At 33.9% G+C, this 21,246-nt stretch overlaps 3 protein-coding genes across 3 annotated transcripts; 2 read left to right on the top strand and 1 right to left on the bottom strand.

Moving 5' to 3' along the window:
• Window positions 1-10,482: 10,482 nt before the first annotated feature.
• Window positions 10,483-12,428, bottom strand: LOC113117774 (transmembrane protein 70, mitochondrial). Its single transcript, XM_026286692.1, has 3 exons — window positions 12,164-12,428; window positions 11,312-11,408; window positions 10,483-11,109 (listed from the first exon to the last, which is right to left on the bottom strand). The coding sequence occupies exons 1-3, from the start codon at window positions 12,347-12,349 to the stop codon at window positions 10,664-10,666; spliced, it is 729 nt and encodes a 242-aa protein (XP_026142477.1). The 5' UTR covers window positions 12,350-12,428; the 3' UTR covers window positions 10,483-10,663.
• A 156-nt stretch (window positions 12,429-12,584) lies between these two features.
• On the top strand, window positions 12,585-14,389 carry LOC113117781 (elongin-C). Its single transcript, XM_026286704.1, has 4 exons — window positions 12,585-12,723; window positions 13,101-13,129; window positions 13,286-13,429; window positions 13,692-14,389. The coding sequence occupies exons 2-4, from the start codon at window positions 13,126-13,128 to the stop codon at window positions 13,880-13,882; spliced, it is 339 nt and encodes a 112-aa protein (XP_026142489.1). The 5' UTR covers window positions 12,585-12,723; window positions 13,101-13,125; the 3' UTR covers window positions 13,883-14,389.
• Window positions 14,390-18,276: 3,887 nt separating this feature from the next.
• On the top strand, window positions 18,277-21,246 carry LOC113117768 (ubiquitin-conjugating enzyme E2 W-like). Its single transcript, XM_026286679.1, has 6 exons — window positions 18,277-18,412; window positions 18,958-19,049; window positions 19,731-19,833; window positions 19,913-20,068; window positions 20,154-20,229; window positions 20,358-21,246. Exons 1-6 carry the CDS (start codon window positions 18,398-18,400, stop codon window positions 20,369-20,371), a joined length of 456 nt encoding a protein of 151 aa, XP_026142464.1. The 5' UTR covers window positions 18,277-18,397; the 3' UTR covers window positions 20,372-21,246.

Genomic DNA, 21,246 nt, shown 5'->3' with positions numbered 1-21,246 from the left:
ACCTGAAATAGAGGCTCTACTAATAGACATAACACAAAAAGTTCTGTTTCTTAAAGGCCGCAGCCATTGGCATCTAATCTCACGTGACATTTTACCTCAGTAGCCCTTTGTTGATGCACAAACAGGAAGAGGATCACTCAGTACTGTATGTGCCATCAGTGTGCACTGATGTCATTGTTTGTAAAATTTCCGAAAAATAACTTTCACCCCAATTTGTTGAGACTAACTTAGATCCTGTATAATTTGAGAAATATCTTTATGGGAAATGCCAAGGTCAAACAGTATCGGTTACACAGGATTGGTGGTATGTGAATGGGAGACCTCAACCATGTCAAACCTCATACACTGGCTCATATTTCACAGGCCATCACTTCACACGGTAAAGAGCCATTGTGAACAGAGTGGATCTGATTTTTGTTTTTACAAATTAACTATCAAGTACAGTGGTCTTCAAATCATGTTTATAAATGCCTCAAAGTTATTAATTTAGTTTCTTATCAAGTTCTTTGTTTTGATGCTCGAGGACACAGATGGTGAACGCTTATTAATTCAAAATGACATGTAGTCCATTAATGTGTGCACTGTATGGGGGGGGGGGGGGGGGCTCCCTAATTACCCCTGTACTCGTACCCCTCCTTGCCCCCTCCCTGCCATTAGATCTAGATTGATAGGCCCGCTGGGTCAAAGCTGTGAGGTCAGGCCGTCCTGAGACACCTGCTCTCTCTTGTCAGGCCTGCAACACCCACACTCCCTCTATGAATATGCCACCTCACACCCAACCCTCATGACAAGAGCTGTAGCGAACCCTGACTTTCCAGCATACCTGTATGTCTGTCCGTCTATCTATCTATTGTCCTGTTAAAGACAATTTTAAAAGAAATACATTTAATCAGCAAGAAAATAAATGAAACAGAAGTGGCCGCATTTATTCCATTTCGAATAAATGCTGTTTTTAAACTTTATTCCTCGAAAAATCCTGACAAAAATCTATAATATTTTTAACATTGATAATAATAGCACAGTTTTATTGAGCACCAAATAAGCATTCTGAAAATTCAGCTTCGCCATCACAGAAATGAATTACAATATAAAAATATATTGCATATAATTATTATATTGAATCTGTTTTTAAGTTTTTTTCCGCTGTTTATTTTGAAGTGTAATGAAATTTTACTGTTTTTACTATATTTTTGCTAAAATAAATGAATTTGTATTTATGTATGTATGTATAATTTTTTAAGTACTGAATTGGCATGTTTGTTTTTATAATGCACTTACGAATAATTTGCAATCATTACTCATAACATATAAACATACTTTGTGCAGTTACTCATGTTCTATGATTAAGTGTCTTATAAGGTAATGTCTCACGAATTGCAAATTTACAAGAAAGGAGTCCCAAGTCCCAAGGCTCTTATTTTAACCTCCTTTAACTATTTCAGTCTGTCCAAACTTCAAACAGAAGGCGGTTCTAAATGAATGACAATACTCAGCAGCTGATAATGCACCAGCCAGGAAGAAGAATCAAGTTCCTAATTGACTGAAAGCTGGGTGAGCTGAAGGGGCCTTTTCCATTTGGTGGAATCTAAATGTTCTTAAAAATACTACCTGGTATCAAAATACTATACAAACAAACAGTATGCGTATTAATAATTTGAGATGGATTTGCTAGAATTAAAGATCGCCTAATACAGGTACTTTAGAGCTAGCTTTAGGGAGACTCGTTAACCCCTGACGAATCATTTTTCACATCCATAGTGATGTTGAATTGTATTGTCAGTTGTTTTCAAGGTCAGAAACATCAATGTTTACACTCAGGTAAACCTTATACTCTCTCTGTAAAGTAAAACAGCTAAATATTTTTTTTGTGTATAGTATATAGTATAGTACATAGCATATATATACTAGAATGTAGTTTAATATATTTAATTTCAGTTATTCAGATAATTTAAAGTGGTGTGATTGATGCATTATATTGATTACTCACCTTAGGGGACAAAAACCTTTACACATGAAATGGAAATGTCTCATGAAGTATTTCTGAAACAAGAAAGCAATCACTTCGGTATCCCAGCTGCATGTCCAGGAGGCTGGTCTCAGACGATCTTTGAGATTTAGATGCTGGATGTGGAGGTCCTAGGCTGGTGTGGTTACACATGGTCTGTGGTTGTGAGGCTGGTTGTATGTACTGCCAAATTCTCTGAAATGCCTTGGGAGATGGCTTATGGTAGAGAAATGAACATTCAATTCACGGGCAACAGCTCTGGTGGACATTCCTGCAGTCAGCATACCAATTGCAAGCTCCCTCAAAATTTGCGACATCTGTGGCATTGTGCTGTGAGATAAAACTGCACATTTTAGAGTGCCCTTTTATTGTGGCCAGCCTAAGGCACACCTGTGTAATGCACATCCTGATTTTGCTGAGTTAGATGTGTTCCTAGGTCAACATATTTTGTTGACCCTGGAACAACATTTTACTCCAAAAATTTAATCTTGACCATATCCCTACACCTAAACCTAACCTTAACCACGAATAATCCCAAACATCAGAGGAAATTATACATGAATGACACTGACGTACAAGCACCAAACAGTGATGGTAAACGTAAACTTCACAAAATCTATAAACTTGTCCATCAAATCTGATTGGTTAATCACAATGTTGTTCCAGGGTCAACAAAGATGTTGTCCCAGGAACATGTCTCACTTGGTAAAATCAGGTTCTGACCTGTGTGATAATCATGCTGTCTAATCATTATCTTTATATGCCACACCTGTGAGGTGGATGAATTATCTCGGCAAAGGAGAAGTGCTCACTAACACAGATTTAGACAGATTTTTGAACAATATTTGAGAGAAATAGGCCTTTTGTGTGCATAGAAAAAGTCTTAGATCTTAGAGTTCAGCTCATGAAAAATGGGGGCAAAAACAAAAGTGTTGCATTTATAATTTTGTTCAGTGTATAAATGATTATATTTGAAGTGTGTTTATATAAAGTATATGAAATTCATCAACGGTGTACCACATTTCAAGATGTTCTGAGGAGCATAATAATCTTCTTTCTGCAGTCACAGATGACATACAAAACAATGCAATATAACAGAGAAAAGCTGAAGGACACAAAAGCACAATATGTTATCCTTCATCAACAACTCCAGAGGCAACCTTTCTCTCTCTCTCTCGGAATAGTTATGCACAAGTTGAAAAGCTTGTATTTAAAAAGTCTTGCTTCTGACAATGCACTGCATTGTTATAAACACTACCGTTTGTTGTTGTTGTTGTTTTTGAAGTGCCAGTGGTTATGTGAACAGGGAACTCTTAAGAAAAAAAAAAGTTTAGTCATGAGGTGAAATCACGAGAAAAAAAAAAAAGAAAAGAAAAAATATCATACCATGTGAAGCTTTTCCTATATACCTCCCACCTCTCAAAAAATTGTAATCATAACATCGAACATTTACACTAGTTTAGTTATACTGAAACATATTGTTTTTGTTGAAGAAAAAAAAAAAAGGATAAAGTTGGATTTTAAAGCCTATCTTGATTTTGGAGTGGGAGAAGGTGTTGTGATATTATTATAGATTTTTTATACATTTCTTAAATGTGGGATTTCCTATTGGACCTCAGGAGTTATTTATATTGGAAAAATAAGGCATTACTGTTAATCACTCACCTCAAGGACATAACATTTTCTAACTTACAGTTTTTTTCAACTGCTTGCACACAAAATGATTACTTGTCACACAATTTCTAAAACCTGACACTCAAACACCAGAATCACACACTAAATCTGCAAAACCATACACAAATTTTTGGCCTTTTACTCAGTTTTCAATTTCGTTAAACTCTGTTTGCAAAACAGATACAATTTTCCATGCAACACACAAAAATCTGACAGGAAGTTTCGTGATTTCCTTTTATAAACAAAACCAATCAAAATCCCACACTAATTCATCAGTGCCTCACACTAACTCCTCACATGTGCAAAAAACATGTTGCTTTACTTAACAACAACCAATCATAACTTTAGTTGTGGCCTGTAAATAGGCCAAAGGTCAAGTAATAGGTTTTGGACAAAGGATGCAAACAATGCAGGCAGAGTAAGAGGATGGTAGGGAGAGCCAGAGGACGAGTTCGACTAAGAGGAGTTGGAAGGGGAGCAAGGGGAGGAAGAGGACGAGTCAGAAATGGAGGAGGACAAGGAACAAGAAGAGTGGTCTCGAATGAGATTAGGGCTACAGTAGTCGATCATGTGATAAACCATGGTTTAACAATGAGAGATGCCACCCTAATTTGAGTAGATTTACTGTGGCGGGTATAATTCGAACCTTTAGAAATGAGAACCGGTATGTAACAATCTAATGTAATGTACACATGTTCTAATGTACACATAATGTTTTTTTTTTTTACCATAACAAACAATAGACCTATACTATAATAAATATATTTTACTGTAGTACCCTTGCATTCATTTACTACAGTGCATTGCATTGGTCACAGTTTGGTAAGGTATCAAGAGAGAATATAGCATGTGACGTGGATGGCGTATGTTGGCCGGACCCAGCCTGGAGGAGAGATGGAGTCTAGATACACCCAACCATCTCCACATGCAAGCACACACATTATGTTTGGTTTACACTACATGCTACAACAGTACATATTTTTGATGTATTTTTTTTTTTTCGTTTCAAACTGTGTACACTAATACTACACTTACAACCACAAAGAGCAAAACAAAATAAATAAATAAATAAAGTTTGGTTTTAATTTTGCTTTTGTTTTTACTTCATATATTCAACAGCTCTCTCCTTATTACATACAATCATGTACATATGAGATTTTAAAAGAAGAGCTTTAGGTTTTGAATAACAGTGTGTATTTGACATAATCAAAAATATAACATTATGGTAAAGGTGTTTACAATGTAAGACATGTTAAATGTTTGCTTTTGAAAGATGTTTGTGATATTTTGACTGTGGTGTTTCATTTTGAAAGAGATGTGAGGCATTTTGCATCTTGTGTGTGCAATTCTTGAATTTGTGTGTTAAGTTTTGAAAAAAAGAAGAAAACTTTGGAAAATGTGCGTAAGCATTTGAAAAAAAAAACTGTAAATAAGAATTGTTTCATGAAGACTGTAGACAAGAATGTAAACAAGAATATGGTCTCATTAATGTGAGGCATTAATACACAGCTGAACTATTATGTTTTAATGTAATACACCAGCCTAATATGTAGAACCTCCTTTGATGATGTCGTATATTTTCAAATCTGGCAGCACATGATCCAACCACAGCTGATGTAAATTTGTTGTAAATAAGAGCATGAACTCCCAGACTTGTGATTGTGAACATAAAAATGTCAAATAATAAGTCAAAAAAATAATAATTTTAAAATGTAATTAGTAATAATAAATACAGAAAGCATAACAATCACAGCACACTAATCAAAGCACATCATACTTAATAGTCAAAAGCTCTACAGTGGTCATCTCAAAACCACAAAACACTCTTACATTTTTGTATAAAAGCACTGCATGTTATGTGCCACACAGGATTCGAACCCACAATCTGAAATGGTCACAGCAAATGGCTTAACAAAGTGCACCACTCCTTCAACAGAACTTTCAGTGTGAGAATGAGCACATAAACGCTTTACTTAAAATGTTGACTAACTTAGCATGCTAAACTAACTTAACTTTAATGTAGCTTACAGCTAACCTAATAGCTAACCTCATAACCTAATAGCTGAAGAGCCACATTAGAAAGAATGTCAGATAATTAGCATGCTAACCAATTTGCATGCTAAGCTAACTAGCATAAGTTTAAAAAAATGCAGCAATGCTCAACTTTGTTGAGATATTTCTTTGGAATGGAAGTAAATATCTAAAATCTGTTCAGTCAAAATTTGACAAAATTTGTAGGAGGAGTAGAAAAAAAAGGTTTTGATTTACTTTAATACGACCTCCAGACAAATAATGTGAGAATTAGCATAAACCAAGGAACATAAAGACAGAGAAAAACTATTTTGAACAATGTTTTCAAAAGTTATAAGCGTTTTTGCAAAAACCCTTATATCTCTTTCAGGTATCTCCTGGACATGCTGTAAATCAGGGGTTGACAACCTTTTTGTATGACCTGCCATTTTTTATTTTTCTGGTTAACCAATGTGCCAATCATCTCGCACACATAGATCTGAGATCGCGCTGTGCAAAGAGTAACATTCAGAAGCTCATAAACTTCTTGTCAGTGCTGCCAAGTGACTTTTATTAATCAATATTTATTTATTTATTATTTTACGATTCCCAAGAATTAGGCTAAGCCACTCTTAACTCAAGTCTCTCAAAAACAGACATATAATGCACATAAAGAGGGACTCTTCTCTAATTAATTCATAGAAAAATCTCCATATAGGAACAAACAGTTGTAAAACTTCCGTCCAAAAGGTACCATTCCTAATTGCCTCACTCAAATCCTGAGGGTGTGACATCATCCCCCTATATAGATCATTGATCATATAGGGGGCTCATGCAATATGAAATATAACTCTTTGTTACATTTTAAATGCTTTAATGCATCCTTGCCTTTACTGTGTTACTAATTAAAAATAGGCTTTTCTTGTCCAATAGCTCTCCCAGTTGTTGAAAAATATTGTTCTTACGATCAGTACTTTTAATTTGCATAGTGATATTGAAATGTAATGTCAGCTTTCGTTCAGCATCACTGACAATGTTCACATCTATATAAATCTGTTACTCTCCATGCAAAGGAAAACAAAATAAAATAGATTTCAGAGCTTCAAAGGATCACATTTTCACTGGCCTTTTTTATGTTCAGTGCCAGTAATGAAATCTCTGGACAAGAAAAAAAATATTTATACACACACACACACACACACACACACACATATATATATATATATATATATATATATATATATATATATATTTTTTCTATATATTTCTATCTTTTATAGATTTGCTCACCTTAGGGCCATAATATTTTCTCACATAAATTGGACTTGTTTCAGTGTTTCTAAAATAAAAAAGAATGTGGTCTCATGAGACAAATTAATACACAGCTGAGACACTATGTTTTAATGTAGTAAAACAGTCTAATATGTAGTACCTCCTTTGATGATGTCACATATATTAAAATCTTCACAGGGAAAACCTGGGTGCACATGATCCAACCACAGCTGATCTTTGTAGTAAATAAGAGCATGAAATCCAACATGTGTGATTGTGAACACTAAATGAATCAAATAAATAATATCTTTAAAAAGGAATAATAATCATAATAACAAATTAGATTAGATGTTATATTTTTAGATTGTTATATTAATAATTATTATAAATAAAATACAAATATAATTGTTTTTTATTGTTATAATTATTATAATAAATATTATGCAGTGAATAGTGAAGCTCGAGTCCTATGGGCATTTTCACAAAGAATACATTATATTCTATGCATAACATAATCAATATAGAGCCTTCATCTTTCATAAACTTACTTGGAATTACTGTACATGTTAAATTGTAAACTGACATTCCTAGAGATCAGGGGATGCAGACTGATTGAAGAGAACAGTGGCTTTTTTTTTTTTCTTCTAACAATGGCATCAAATAGAATCGTGAAAAAAAACATTCAAAGCCCACAAGAGGTGGTTGAGCATCATTTGTCAAATTAACAGTAATTAGTAATTGGATTAGCAATGGTTTCTGTTAAGAAAGAATTGTTCTGGCCAAAATATATAAAACATCCATAGTTTTTATCACTTATCTTTTGCTGGCACCTGAGGTTCTGAGGTAACAGATTAAACTGAATAAGCAAATAAATAAATAAATAAACCTGATCTCACCATTGTAGCTGTACCAAATGCTAACACTTTCTGAGGAACAACCCAATTGTTTCTCTGCCGGGGACACAGAAGACAATGCCATCATATAGCAAAGAAAAATGGAAAAGTACAGAAGCATCATTGCTGTAATTATATAATAAAAACAGTGGCAAAATCTCTCTGTGTTTAATGATTTTTCTTCCTGAAAGCTGGGATATGGACAAATCACAATCTAATAAAACTTGCCAAACTTCTCTGTTGGAGTCATGTTTATTAGTTTTTTGCCCCTGTAAGTAGAAGTGCCGTTAAACAGAAGTTTGTCCACAAAATAAAATCTTACAGTAAATTCAGAGGATATTTGCATTTAAATTTAAATTTATTAACGTTTTCACAACTAAAACAATATCATGACTCTCCACAACAGTCCAGACTGAGACAATCACTTATAACTTATTGATATAATCACAATATTATTAAAGTAAAACTGAATAGAAAATATAGCATTTCCCCCAAATCAAACCACTAAAATAAAATAAAATAAAATTCTGACACCCTTTGCTGGGTTTTTCTTTTCCTACATCCCTTCCAACTGGCGAAAAATTCCATTCTTTCTACCAGTACTTTTTATTTGAATAGTGATGTTGAAACGTAACTTCAGCATTCTTTCAGCATCAATGTTCACATCCAAGTAAATCTGAAATTCCCCCTGCGAAGAAAAACTAAATACAATTTGTTCACATGTGTCACATGCTTGCATCCAAAGCAACACTGCATTTGTTTATTTATTTTTTTTACAGGGAAACAAGCACATGGCCATTGCATTGCCATGCTATATTAGTAAAGCTACAGGAACGATTTATAAAATCTTGTTTATAATAAAATGGGTACAGACATCTCACCAGAGCAGCGAAAAGTCCCTTTCTTGTAAAATAAAATAGACAGGTTTCATGCAGTGTTTCTGAAACAAGGAAGCACTATCAATATCCACAACCACATCACAGAAAAAGATAAAGTGCAGTAAACCTATTCATGTAGTACCTCCTTTAATGATGTAACAGATTTTGACATCCTCACAAGAAATATATGGCTGTGTGTACTCAAACCAGAGCTTCCCTTTGAGGTAAACACGAGCATGATATCCGAAATGAGCAGATGTGAACACTAAATAACAAAAGATTTTAAAGTTACAAAGGCTATATAAAAAATGGCATTATACACTTTTAATAGCGAGCTCAAACATTATTCCAAGTTGCGTGGACCATAAACACATGAAAAATGAAACTTTTTATTTCACTTTTTTTTTTGTATAATTTATTATATTCAAAGGATACCTGCTAATGTATTATTTTCCTTGGTATTATGATTACCGTTAATAATGAACTAATTAATTTTATTTTTGTGTTCAAATAGTTAAATAGTTTAAACATTTTTGCTATCGTACTTGTTTGGACTGTATTATTAAGAGCTTTATTATAGTTATGCCATGGCCATAAACTGTAGGACTTTTAAAGACCTCTGGAGAGAGGAATATATTACTTTAGGGTGTGATCCTTGTCTTTCTTTCTTATAATTAAATAAAAATATGTCTTAGAAAAGTATCTGAAGTCCTGGAAAATTATAACTGAAAAAGAGTGGGAACCCTGATAATGTATATGAATTACATAGGATTTGGCCTATTCGATTTACATCAACTTACTTGAGATAACTGTATAAGTCATAACGTATCGGGACACTTCTTGAGAGATGCAGGGGGAAAGAGTCGCTGACAAGTAATACAATGGCCCTGATTAGAGAGAGAGCAAAGTGTATTATGGAAAGAGTAAAAATACCTTCAAGCAATCTTGTGCAAAACTTACTACACACATGTAGCTTCAAAGATTCAAAAAGGACATGGTAAGCTGGAAAATGAGATATACTGTAAAGGAAATAATATTTCAACGTTTTTCATTCTCTCACAAAACTTTAGCATTTCCCCGAGAAACTTGGCATTCACATTCAAAACATTTGCGCAAGAAAAACTATATTTCAGTGCTTTAGCATTTCCATTTAGGGGCTCTGTAGTCCAAGGAGACAGCCTTTGTGACAATCTAAATAACCAATTATTAGTCAAATTAGTTATAAGTAATAGTCTTGTAATAAACGTTTCTCTATGTGAACATCTGTGAGCACATCTTTTTTTGCTGATAATGATTTAAACTACCGAGTCAGATGAAAATGTCAAATACTAATATAGGCTTTGTAACAGAATAATTTAGCAATTAGAGTTGTATAACAGCAGATTAACAAAATGTTATTCAACTCACCTTCATAACTGGACCAAATGCTACTATGCTCTGATGAGCAGAATAATCTTCTCTCCACAAAGGCAGAAGACACACAAGGCAATGCTCCAGTATAAAAAAGAAAGACTGAAGTGTACAAAAACATGGCTGTAATATTTTTGTGAATAAAACTTGTAGGCTAACAGGTGTTATTACTAATCTGAAATTATCATAAAGTGGCACAGTAATGCCGTGCACTTAACAACCCCTTTAGATAGAAAGGTCACTGGTTGTTCGTTTATAAAAAGAGTGTGAGAATAAGGAAGTACAAGAAAATAGAAGTTAGAGGTTACAAGTCCTGGAATTCAGACAGAAAGTGCAAATGTTTAATATGACTTTTTATTTATTTACACTCTTGTACAAGTTTCTGCACCACAACTATACTGGATGACATACCAGACTGTCAATATGTGATACATTACAACGGTCCATTGAAACGATGAAAATAAATTCCTAGTGGACACCTTGGTTGCCCACCAACATTGGACAGACTTAGCTTGAACAAGTTAACTTTTATCTGGTTTGTTCAGGTCATCTAGGTCAAAAGAAAAGGGCCGGTCATAACCCATGAGGTGGTTGTAGTCGTGGGGTAGAGGAAAAAGCATTGGGTTGACCAGCATTGAGCGTTTCTTGGCATAAAAGCTGGTGAACATCCGACTGACATCAGGGATAATAACATCACGCTGATGGAACACAGTCCGTTTCTCCACTAGAAGGGCGCTGTAAGTGATGGCCGTGTACGTGTCCGTCTCCTTGTTGTGGTACAGGCGTACTACATAACCTTTGGTGATCAAGTGGAGGAGAACAGGAGTCAGAAATGTGAAGAAACCTATAAAGCCACAAAATGCCACTTGCAGTGCCAAGCTGTTTACACCAATGCCTGTTTTCAGGAGGACATATGGCATCACACAGAGACTAAACATGCTGCTGGAGTAGGAGAAAAACTTCACACCTACAACAAAAGAGCAGATTTAACTCATTAGATTGTTTTAGTTATTTAGTTATTAGATTATTTTTTTATTATTAGAAGTCTAATGTAGTAAAAATAATAATTCAATAATTAAATGCAGCCTTTGATAATTGTATCTGTTTGGTAGTTTATGTGGTGTTTTACAGGCATAAATGCTGCATGTTCTATAAGTCAGGTAATTTACCAAGGACAGCTTTTCCCAAGTTGCCTGTGTAGATCAATTCTCCATCTTCAGACTGGACTGGTAAGGGTTTATACCATCTAACAGCACAATACTGGACCTGTGGAGATACAAATATATTAAGAGTAGTACTTCTGAACACTGAGATACAAAAACACTTCTCAATTAAGTATAGATGTTTTGGGGGGAGGTTTTTCTTTTTTTAGACACTTGCATGTTTTTTTTTCTTTCAGATTTTATATTCAAATTTTTTGAATGCTTTATGTTTTTTTTTATAATTCTCAGTTAAGTGTGGATGTTTTTGTGTGTGGGTGGTGTTTGAACACTTGCATGTTTTTTTTCAGATTTTATATTCAAATGTTTTGATTGCTTTATGTTGTTTTTTTATAAAATCAATGCTCAAATAAAACATTACATTAATAAGATTAATGTATTTTGAATTATAAAGTGCATTTTAAAAGCTGTAACTTAAGCTTTTCGAGCACTATATAATGTCATAATCATGTTTGAAATAGCACCTAATTAGATCATGTGGATCTTAATATATTTTTAGATATATTTACATTTTGCATTTACATTTGATATATTATTACATTTTATTTTTATAGGTTTCTGCAGCACAGGGCAATTTCACTTATTATTATTTTTGTATTTTATTATTATTGTATATTAGAAATAGCTCAAATAAATAAAGTAAAATTGAATAAAATAATAAATGTTTCTTGAGTTTTTGGACCGGATCTGCGGATCTGACTCTTTTCTGCTCATTCAAATGATGAAAACATTAAAATAATAATAACCGGTCTTATTTGTCCAGTCATGGCATTTTTGTTATTCTTCTACTAGGTAAGTTACCTTTTTTGCGTGGGCTTTTAAAAACGACCTTCGGATCTCATGCAGCAAATGATCCTGCCTTGTTAAAAGCACAGCCTGAGTGTCGCTGTGTAATATCGGGCGGACAGCGACTCGGAGATTTCTGATGATCTGTTGCTGATTTTTTGACAGACGCCAAAACCCTTGTAAAATCCCAATCTGATACATTTTATCATGTGGCGTTTTCCCACTTCCTTAGACAGCAAGCCGATCACCACCGGAAGCGATTGGGTCTGCGAGCTCACATGAAGACCATTTGATTATGGACTGCACAAAAACATAACAGGTGTAAAGAAGTATATATCTTACAAACTACATACTTTAAATACACTTCAACCGAAAACATAAAATTCTGATGTGTTATTAATTATTAAAACATATTGAGGGGTCTCTTAGTTTGTAATATCTATAACGGAAGTGCATTGAGTCTTTGCCCGACAATTGTTTCCTGTTGTCGGCAGTGACAACAGAAGAAGCGGTTCCCAGAAGCTGGTCGGAGAGAAAACTGGATAAACTTCCCTGTCCTGCTCGATCTTAGTGAGGTGAGCACTTGTATCGTTTATTAAATTATGACTATTTAATCTCGATTCGTCCGAGTGCTGTGTAAATTACTGTAATATTTGTGGGGAAATGCGATGAGTAAGCTGTGCTTCAGCTAAGTTAACAGGGAAGGAATGATTTATTGTACTGCATGCATGGCCCAGACCCCCTCAGGACTCATGATAGTGGAGCAGCTGTTTTATTCTTGTGCCAAATGTCAATATTTATTTATTTATTTATTTTTAATTATAAAGTATATTACATAGACAGTTGGTTCTTGGCCAAGAACCAACTGTTACTGTTACTAACACTGCTGCATTTATATTGTAGGGTTAATTTCTGTTCATTTAAACTTTTTAATTCTTCCTTAATATTTCAGAGACTGAAAAGGGAAGGCAGTAAGAATGGGTAAGACATTTTATGTTTTTGTAAACATATGAATTAACTACTTATTCTGCACCTAGTCTGTGTTATCAGGAGAATAAACCCGCATATGGTAATCGTAAAGTACATTTCTTAGATTAAGGTATGTAATACAGGTACAATCGAATTAATACATTTTAGATGGAGAAGAAAAAACCTATGGTGGCTGTGAAGGGCCAGATGCCATGTACGTGAAATTGATCTCCTCTGATGGCCATGAGTTTATTGTGAAGAGAGAACATGCTCTTACATCTGGAACAATCAAAGCTATGCTTAGTGGTCCAGGTGAGCATTTGTTAAAAAAAATAAAAATAAAAGAATGAATTACTTAATGGATTGTTATTTTAAAATGCATATGTACTAATAATTAAAATAACATAAGCACTAATAATTTAAACTCATATCAGAGAGAGAGAGAAAGAGGGGGTTTAAATTATTAGTGCTGCATTTTTTATTTGGTGTTATGTTTTTTGTTTTTATTTTCCTCATTTGTTTTTATCTTGATTAACAATAAACATGAAAGTAACATTGCTTTGTCTGTTTTCAGGCCAGTTTGCTGAGAATGAAACAAACGAGGTCAACTTTCGAGAGATCCCATCTCACGTTCTTTCTAAAGTCTGCATGTATTTTACATATAAAGTCCGCTATACTAATAGCTCAACAGAAATCCCAGAATTTCCTATTGCCCCAGAAATAGCTCTGGAGCTTCTGATGGCTGCAAACTTCCTAGATTGTTAAAAATAAATAAATAAAAAGCTCATACACGTCTGGATGCAGAATAAATATGAAAAGCAAAGTATTACTGGTTTATTTTATTGGTTTAATACTTTTAGGTTTGCAAACAGAGATATGATGTGCTGAATTAGAAGTATAACAGTTTTTGTTATATATTTAAAATAAACTACTAAAATAAACTTTTTTTTTTTTTTTTTTTTTTTACAATTAGTGAATATCTAAGTTATTTTTATTTTAGCTTGTATTGTTTTAAGCTTTGACACAATATTAACTTGATAATTTCTGTGTTGCAAAATAAAGATGGCTGAAGCGATGCTCCCATATTTTAATGACTATGGTAAACCAGATAGTCATGTAATTTTATCATGTTTGTGTTAACAAGTTCAAGAATCAGTTGAAATAGAGTTTTGCCTTTTCTGCAAATGGATCCATCAGACATAAGTCTTGTAATTGTCCACAGTAGTCATCTATCCATTGTCTAATGAATAAAATCAGTTGTTCTTGAAGATATTTTGTTCATTTCTTTCTGCTTTATGGAGTTCATATGTGCAGGTAACCCTTGGACAGTTCACCCAAAATTAAAATTCTGTCATTTACTCACTCAAGTTGTTCCAGACCTGTATGAATTGATTTCTTCTATGGAACACAAAATAACATATTTTGAAAAATGTGGGTAACCACTTGTTTTTCCATGCTATAAAAGACAATAGGGCCATTAATTATTTGGTTACATTCTTTAAAATTAAAATGTACGAGAAAAAATACAACAGATTTGGAACAACTTGTCAATATATGATGCCAAAATTTTAATTTTGGTGGGAGCTATCACTTTAATAAAATTCTAATAAGAAGACCCCAAATCAACAGTTTAAATTGAATCTTTTTTTGCATTTTTGAAAGTCAATGACAAGGAATAATTCTAACTAGGTTTACAATGATGTTAAAGGAATATCCTGCAGATTTAAATGAGGAATCAATATACAATTTATTGATATATAAAACATTTACATTTATAAAATATTGCATAAAAACATTACATATTTTAAATACATCATTTGTTATTCACTACAATGGTGTGATACACTTTTAGGTTTCCTTTTATGTTTTTGTCTTGCTGCTGTTCACGTTTAGCTGAAAGTGTTAATTAGCAGGCTTCACTGTGATTTTTATTTTATTTTTATTAGTTACAGGTAGTGTAGACACAGTGTAGCACACAGATCAGCTGCACATCACAGACAGCTGCAGAAGTGAAGGCCAGCCTCCCTCCCTGGGAAGCTACCTGTGCCTCGAATTTACAGCTAATTATCCAAAAGGCAAAATAGTTAATTTGTCTTGCTAACATCCATGACTCATGAGAGCTACCATGTAAGGCATTAGGAGGTCTAGTAATTTAGACCAGTGTGCGTTCTTTTATTGCATGATTCAGTTTCTTAAAATGCATTTAGAATGATCACAAACTCAAGATATGGGGGCAGAATTATATTTGATTTCATATAGTTTATCAGTATCACGTAAAGACTGGTGTTTTTTTCCATCAAAAAGCAGCATGAATACAAATTTGATTTTATACAGCAGTTCAATAAACAAGAATTAAATATTAAGACACTTACATTTAAACACAATATTGACTCTTTTGCTCTATTTCACCAACAGTGCACAGCATAACTGAGTACTGCCCCTCTCAATAGATATAAAAGATGTTATGGATATTCCAGAGTAGTCACCCTGATTGTCTACTAATTGTGAGTTTTTTTCTTGTGTGAATTTGTAGAATGCTGTGATGTTTTATTGGGCTTTTATTTAGCGGTGGGTGACCATTTTGTGTTTTTGTTTTGTTCTGTTTAGTTTATTTGTTCTTTTTTTATAAAAAGAAAATTATACCATTTAAACTATTACTATTATTCTGATTTAATTTTTATTTTATTTTCATTTGTTTAGTTAATTTTTTTTTTCTTGTCAGTTGTACTTGACACTGTTTTGACACCCTATTTTTACCTTTTGGTTTTGTTATGTCACTGGAAAATCGATAAACAAATGTAAAAAAAAAAAAAAAAAAAGATTTTTAATGATCAGTAATATAATTCAAAGAAAGATGGCAAAATTGAAACATATTAAACATATACTTAATAAAAACAACAAACTATATGCTCAATTTTGTTTAAATAAAGGATTGTAGAAACGAGTACACCTGCGATTTAATTCATAAAAAAAATGTGTAATATTCTAGTACTTAATATGTCCTCCAGAACTAAAGGAAAACTGCTCTAATTCTTCTTGGCACTGAGTGTACAAGTTCATGACAAATTTGCACATCTGTTCTGTTTAACTCCTGGACGACCTCTTTAAATGCTCTGGTCTTTAATGGTGGAGTTTTGTTCAGCTCGTTTTTACAGAATCCCCCACAGCTGCTTAAGCGTGTTAAGACTGAGTGAAATTTGAATCTTCATTGTCATGCTGAAAAAATGCCAAATAATGCAGGGAATGAGGGGAGGGTAGCATCTTTCATACAAGTTTTTATATTACATCACACAGTGGTGTGTGAATTCATTCCAGCATTGATAAAACCCCAAATCCCTCACACCTGCAGCACTCATTCATCCCTATAAAAGCTTTACTACCACTGAACATAAGTGTGGGTACCAAGCACTTCTCACTGTAATTTCACACCAGAACATTTTGGATGCTTTTGGATCTGAAATGATTGACTTGGTCTCTTGAGACCAGAGTATGGATTTCCAGTCCCTATTTTGTAAATATGGGCCTTGGAAGAGGTTAAATGAGTTTATTGTGCTTTGGCTACAGTCGGTAGTTCTGGTTTGGGTAAACAACCATGCATGTCACTTCTGCAGGCTGTGTCATACTCTTTGAGATAAAGTGTCACTCTTTTCATAGCTAATGCTGACTCTTTCTAGCAAAAATTCACTCATCACTAAATGAAAAATTTAAAGTGAAGACCTGTTTATTTCAGTCCATTGTTTTTGAATGTCAGTCTGCTAAGATTTCACAGTTTAATTTGGTATTCCTCTTGTACCATTGTCCTCGTTTATGCTAAGAAACCTAGCACCTAGCAGTTCTCTCCCAAGTTCCACTGCTGCCAGCATTAAGTCTAGATTGATTCAGTGGGCAATATAACACTTTTTTTTTATTGTCAGAAAATTTATTTTTGTTTTTATTTTATTTATTATTTTAAGTTTTGGCTCAAAATACTTACCTGTTGATAGAAAAAATAGCCTTAAACCTATACTTTTTTTTTTTCTTTGACAAGAAAATCTTATTTTACTGGATAATTTTGGCATTTTTCTTTGGTTATTGATCAAGCAGGCTTGTTGGAACATTACATCTCCAAATAACCCTAACATTTCTTCTAAGTAGAGAGTAATTGCTGAATTTGTTAAGTTTTAGAGTGGGTTTACTCATTTATGCTTCGCACTGTATTCCAATTTGCATCTCTGAGCAACATGACGCTGTTTTGTTCCTGAATTAGTCAAACATTTAAATGATTCAGTTCAGTCGCAATGATTCACTTATTAACAGTGATTTGCTGCCACCTACTGGCAGTTTTAATTTCGAATTTAAAGTACCTTTCTTCTTTAAAATAATAATAATAATAATAATAATAATAATAATAATATCAGTAATATAATAATCAAATATCAGTATTCAACGTTTTATGTTTAAAATATCAAAACAGTATTAATGCATTTGTAACTGCAGGTCAAGTGCATTCATGTCCTGCATTAAACAGTGTGTAAATGCATCTAAATGCCACTTCTAATGCAGCTTCTGTGTTTTTTCTACATTGCATATTATGTTTGTCAATACTGATTAAATTTGCTCTGTAACAGACCAAATGACTTATTATTCTAATTGACAGATTCAGTTTAAGAATTTGACTGAAAAGATAATGTAATAAATAGGCTATATTATATCGAAATAAAAATCTCAGTATTTTCTGGGATAACGATAATTAGACCATATTTTGCTGATTGTGTTATTGTGCTCGTACCTTAAAGACTACCGTGGACAGCTGACTCCTAAGATTTTTAATATTCTTCATATTTTTTGTGTTGATCAGTTCACAGCAGTGATAGAAGTTAGTCTTTTGCAATAGTCCTACGTTTATTATTTTTTATGGGCATTTTTACCTTTTTCTTTTTTCTAACTTTTTCGGCATATATGAGAAGTGGCCTTTTTTCACGTGAGCCCCTTAAAATGTCTGCGCATGTCCCTAAACCTACATGAAATTTACTTTTAAAAATAAACCCACCATGAGCAATATTTACGGGAGTAAAAAGTGTAGCGCAGTCTCCCTACTTCGGTTTTGTACATAACGTTACAGTACAGTTTCGCATTTCCTTCCGTAAAAAGGAGGATCTTAAGACTGTTTTGGCTTCGATAAGAGGATTTCAGCTTGTTCACCTGTAGTACCTCCCGCTAAACATTGTTGTTGCACTGCGGTTCCGTGAAAAAACCTGATCAGACGTCACTCGGCCAATCGCCTCTCAGGGGCTTTCCATCATGGCGTCTATGCAGGTGAGTATCTTCCTACATACTCTAGCAACTATGGTCAAATAAGAGTATAAACTACTTTTCACAAATAGCTGTAACACGTACAGGGTTTCGTCCAGTGTCCCTGTCAGTACTGATTTGAACCCAGAACAGTAAGCTGTCATTTGTACGCACGTTTGTTTACTTTGTAAGCTAACGCTCAGTCAGCTTGACAACCCGACAAACTCTGTGCTGTCACATCACATAACGTTACTGTTGTGGCGATGGAAGACGATCCTTAAAGGGATGTGAAACGAGAATAATGTAGCATAGTTCTACCAGAGCTGTAAATAATTATAATTGTGCTTAATCGCTAGCTTCTATAGCAGTGCAACTCGTTTGACTAGCTCGTTTTTAGCTGTCTGCTTGCTAGTTGCATTTTCAGTACTTTTCGGACACTAGGATTTTATTAAAGTGGAGTGTTTAAAATCATACACGTTGTATTAAAATGGTAGATTAGTGCTTTAGAATGAGGGCTTGTCTTGTTTCTACTGAGTTATTTCTTAAATCAAGCTATTTTCACTTTCCAGAGGCGATTACAAAAGGAATTGTTGGCATTGCAAAGTGATCCACCTCCTGGAATGACTCTGAATGAGAGAAGTGTGCAGAACACAATCACGGAGTAAGTCCTGAGATGTGTAAAGCTCGAGCAGTTGAGGCTGGGTCATATTTTGACAACCTGCAACCTTACCTCATAATGTTTAATCAATATGTCAGCTGGATCTTCCAGTGAAAATGGCAGAAGAGATGAAGTATGCATACTTTTCCAAAAATATAATCATCTTAAACCCCGCCCTTTCAAGACCAGGTTTATCTTCCTCCACTTTCATTTACTCACCCTTATGTCATTGCAAAACTCATAAATATTTAATTCTTCATTGAAAATGAAGATATTTTAAATAAAATCTGAGAGATTTCCATCCATGTAGCTAAACCGATCCAAATCTTCTGAAAAGAAATGATCGCTTTTATTCACATATAAATATTGATTGACTCACACAGAACACATTAACGGTAAACAAATGCTTAAACGTGTGCATCACATGTATGTTTTTATAATCTTTTTGAATCATCAAAATCTTGGTAGAATAGACTTTCAGTGGAGGGACAGAAATTTTCCAGGTTTTATTAAAATAGCATTAATTTTATTTAGTCTCATGGGTTTGGAACAGCATGGGGGTGAGTAAATGATGAATTATAATTTCTGGGTAAAATAACTCCTTTAAAATATTCAAGTTTTTGTACTAAATGGGTTAATTTATTTTTATTTGAGTCACAGCACGAATCCTTTGTGTTTGTCCAGGTGGTTAATAGATATGGAAGGTGCTCCAGGGACTCTCTATGAAGGAGAGAAGTTTCGGCTCCTCTTCAAATTCAGTAGTCGGTATCCTTTTGATTCACCTCAGGTAAACTGTGAATCTCTTATAATATGTCGGTGTGTTTGTCCGTCTGTCAAAGCTGATTGTTTGTTGCTATTGTTTCTAGGTAATGTTCACTGGAGAGAACATCCCCATCCATCCGCACGTCTACAGCAACGGTCACATCTGTTTATCTATTTTAACTGAGGACTGGTCACCAGCCCTGTCTGTGCAGTCTGTTTGTTTAAGCATTATTAGCATGCTGTCAAGCTGCAAAGAAAAGGTACATTTAACCTTTTAATAGACCAAACCGGGAAAGGTTAATAATTCATTAATAACAGTTGTCTAATGAACGGTTTGCTTTTCAGCAACGGCCTCCAGATAACTCCTTTTATGTAAAGACATGTAATAAGAATCCAAAGAAAACTAAGTGGTGGTATCACGGTGAGTGTATCTCCCGTTATCTTCTATAGAACTAGTTTTCATGCGAGATATTTTAGTGTCAAAGTTCAATTACTTTGTTTGCTTTGCTCTATCTGTATGCTAAATCCATGTCTTGTTTTGTTTTTCAGATGATACATGCTAGTATCCTCACAATTTTGATATATAAACAGACTTTTCCAAGTACATCAAGTACTTTACGATACAGTCTTTTGGGTTAAGACTGAACCAGCAGACCCTGGGATGGTGATTAATGTGTGGATTGGGCGTACACTTCTGCTGACTGGAAAAAGTGCATAAAAACTGCAGGAATGTAACCCACCCAGCAGTTCTATTTTGTTAGAAGCAAGATGTGGAGCTCTTTTTTTTATTAATATTTTGTTATGTTTGATTTACGTTGTATTGTTTTGCACCGACTGTGCAATAATAACTTCAGTGTGAGTTTGGAATAAAAGGAAAGTCAGTGCAAATCAGAAACCCAGCTACTGTGATGGATCACTCATCAAAAGCAGAGACCGATGTCTATCGTTGCCTTGCTTGGTTATGCACTGTCAAAATCGAACAAATTTTAAAAGCATAGTTTATTTTAAAACAGGCCATTTTTAGTTGAATATTGTAGCTGGGTGTGGTGTATAATAGGCTACTATTCTGATGAATGTCATATTTACGGATATGTACAGATTTAATGCAGGGTGTTGATCATGTGACATGATCTTAAAGGTTATTTGGAATACACAGATGCTTTATGGGTTAGGATTCAAGCACTGGTTTTATAGATAGACCCCCATTTTGTGTAGTTAAAACGAGATAGCTTTAAGCATAATCACTTTATCTTTTATGAGAAGCTCTATCTAGGTATATTAAAATTGTCTTGTTTGATTTTATGATTTATCCTACTGTCCTGGGAAAGGTTACTTTTCCATGCTGTTAACTTTAGAAATAGTGAAGCCTGTCTTCATTGTTTGTTAAAACTTTATTTAAAAAAATGTTCTTTATTAAAGTAATATATTTTGAAAAACT

This window comes from Carassius auratus, chromosome 2 (assembly GCF_003368295.1).
Source record: "Carassius auratus strain Wakin chromosome 2, ASM336829v1, whole genome shotgun sequence".
NCBI classification, from domain to species: domain Eukaryota; kingdom Metazoa; phylum Chordata; class Actinopteri; order Cypriniformes; family Cyprinidae; genus Carassius; species Carassius auratus.
Note: the sequence above shows the minus strand (reverse complement) of the source record. Positions and strands in the feature narration are given on the sequence as shown.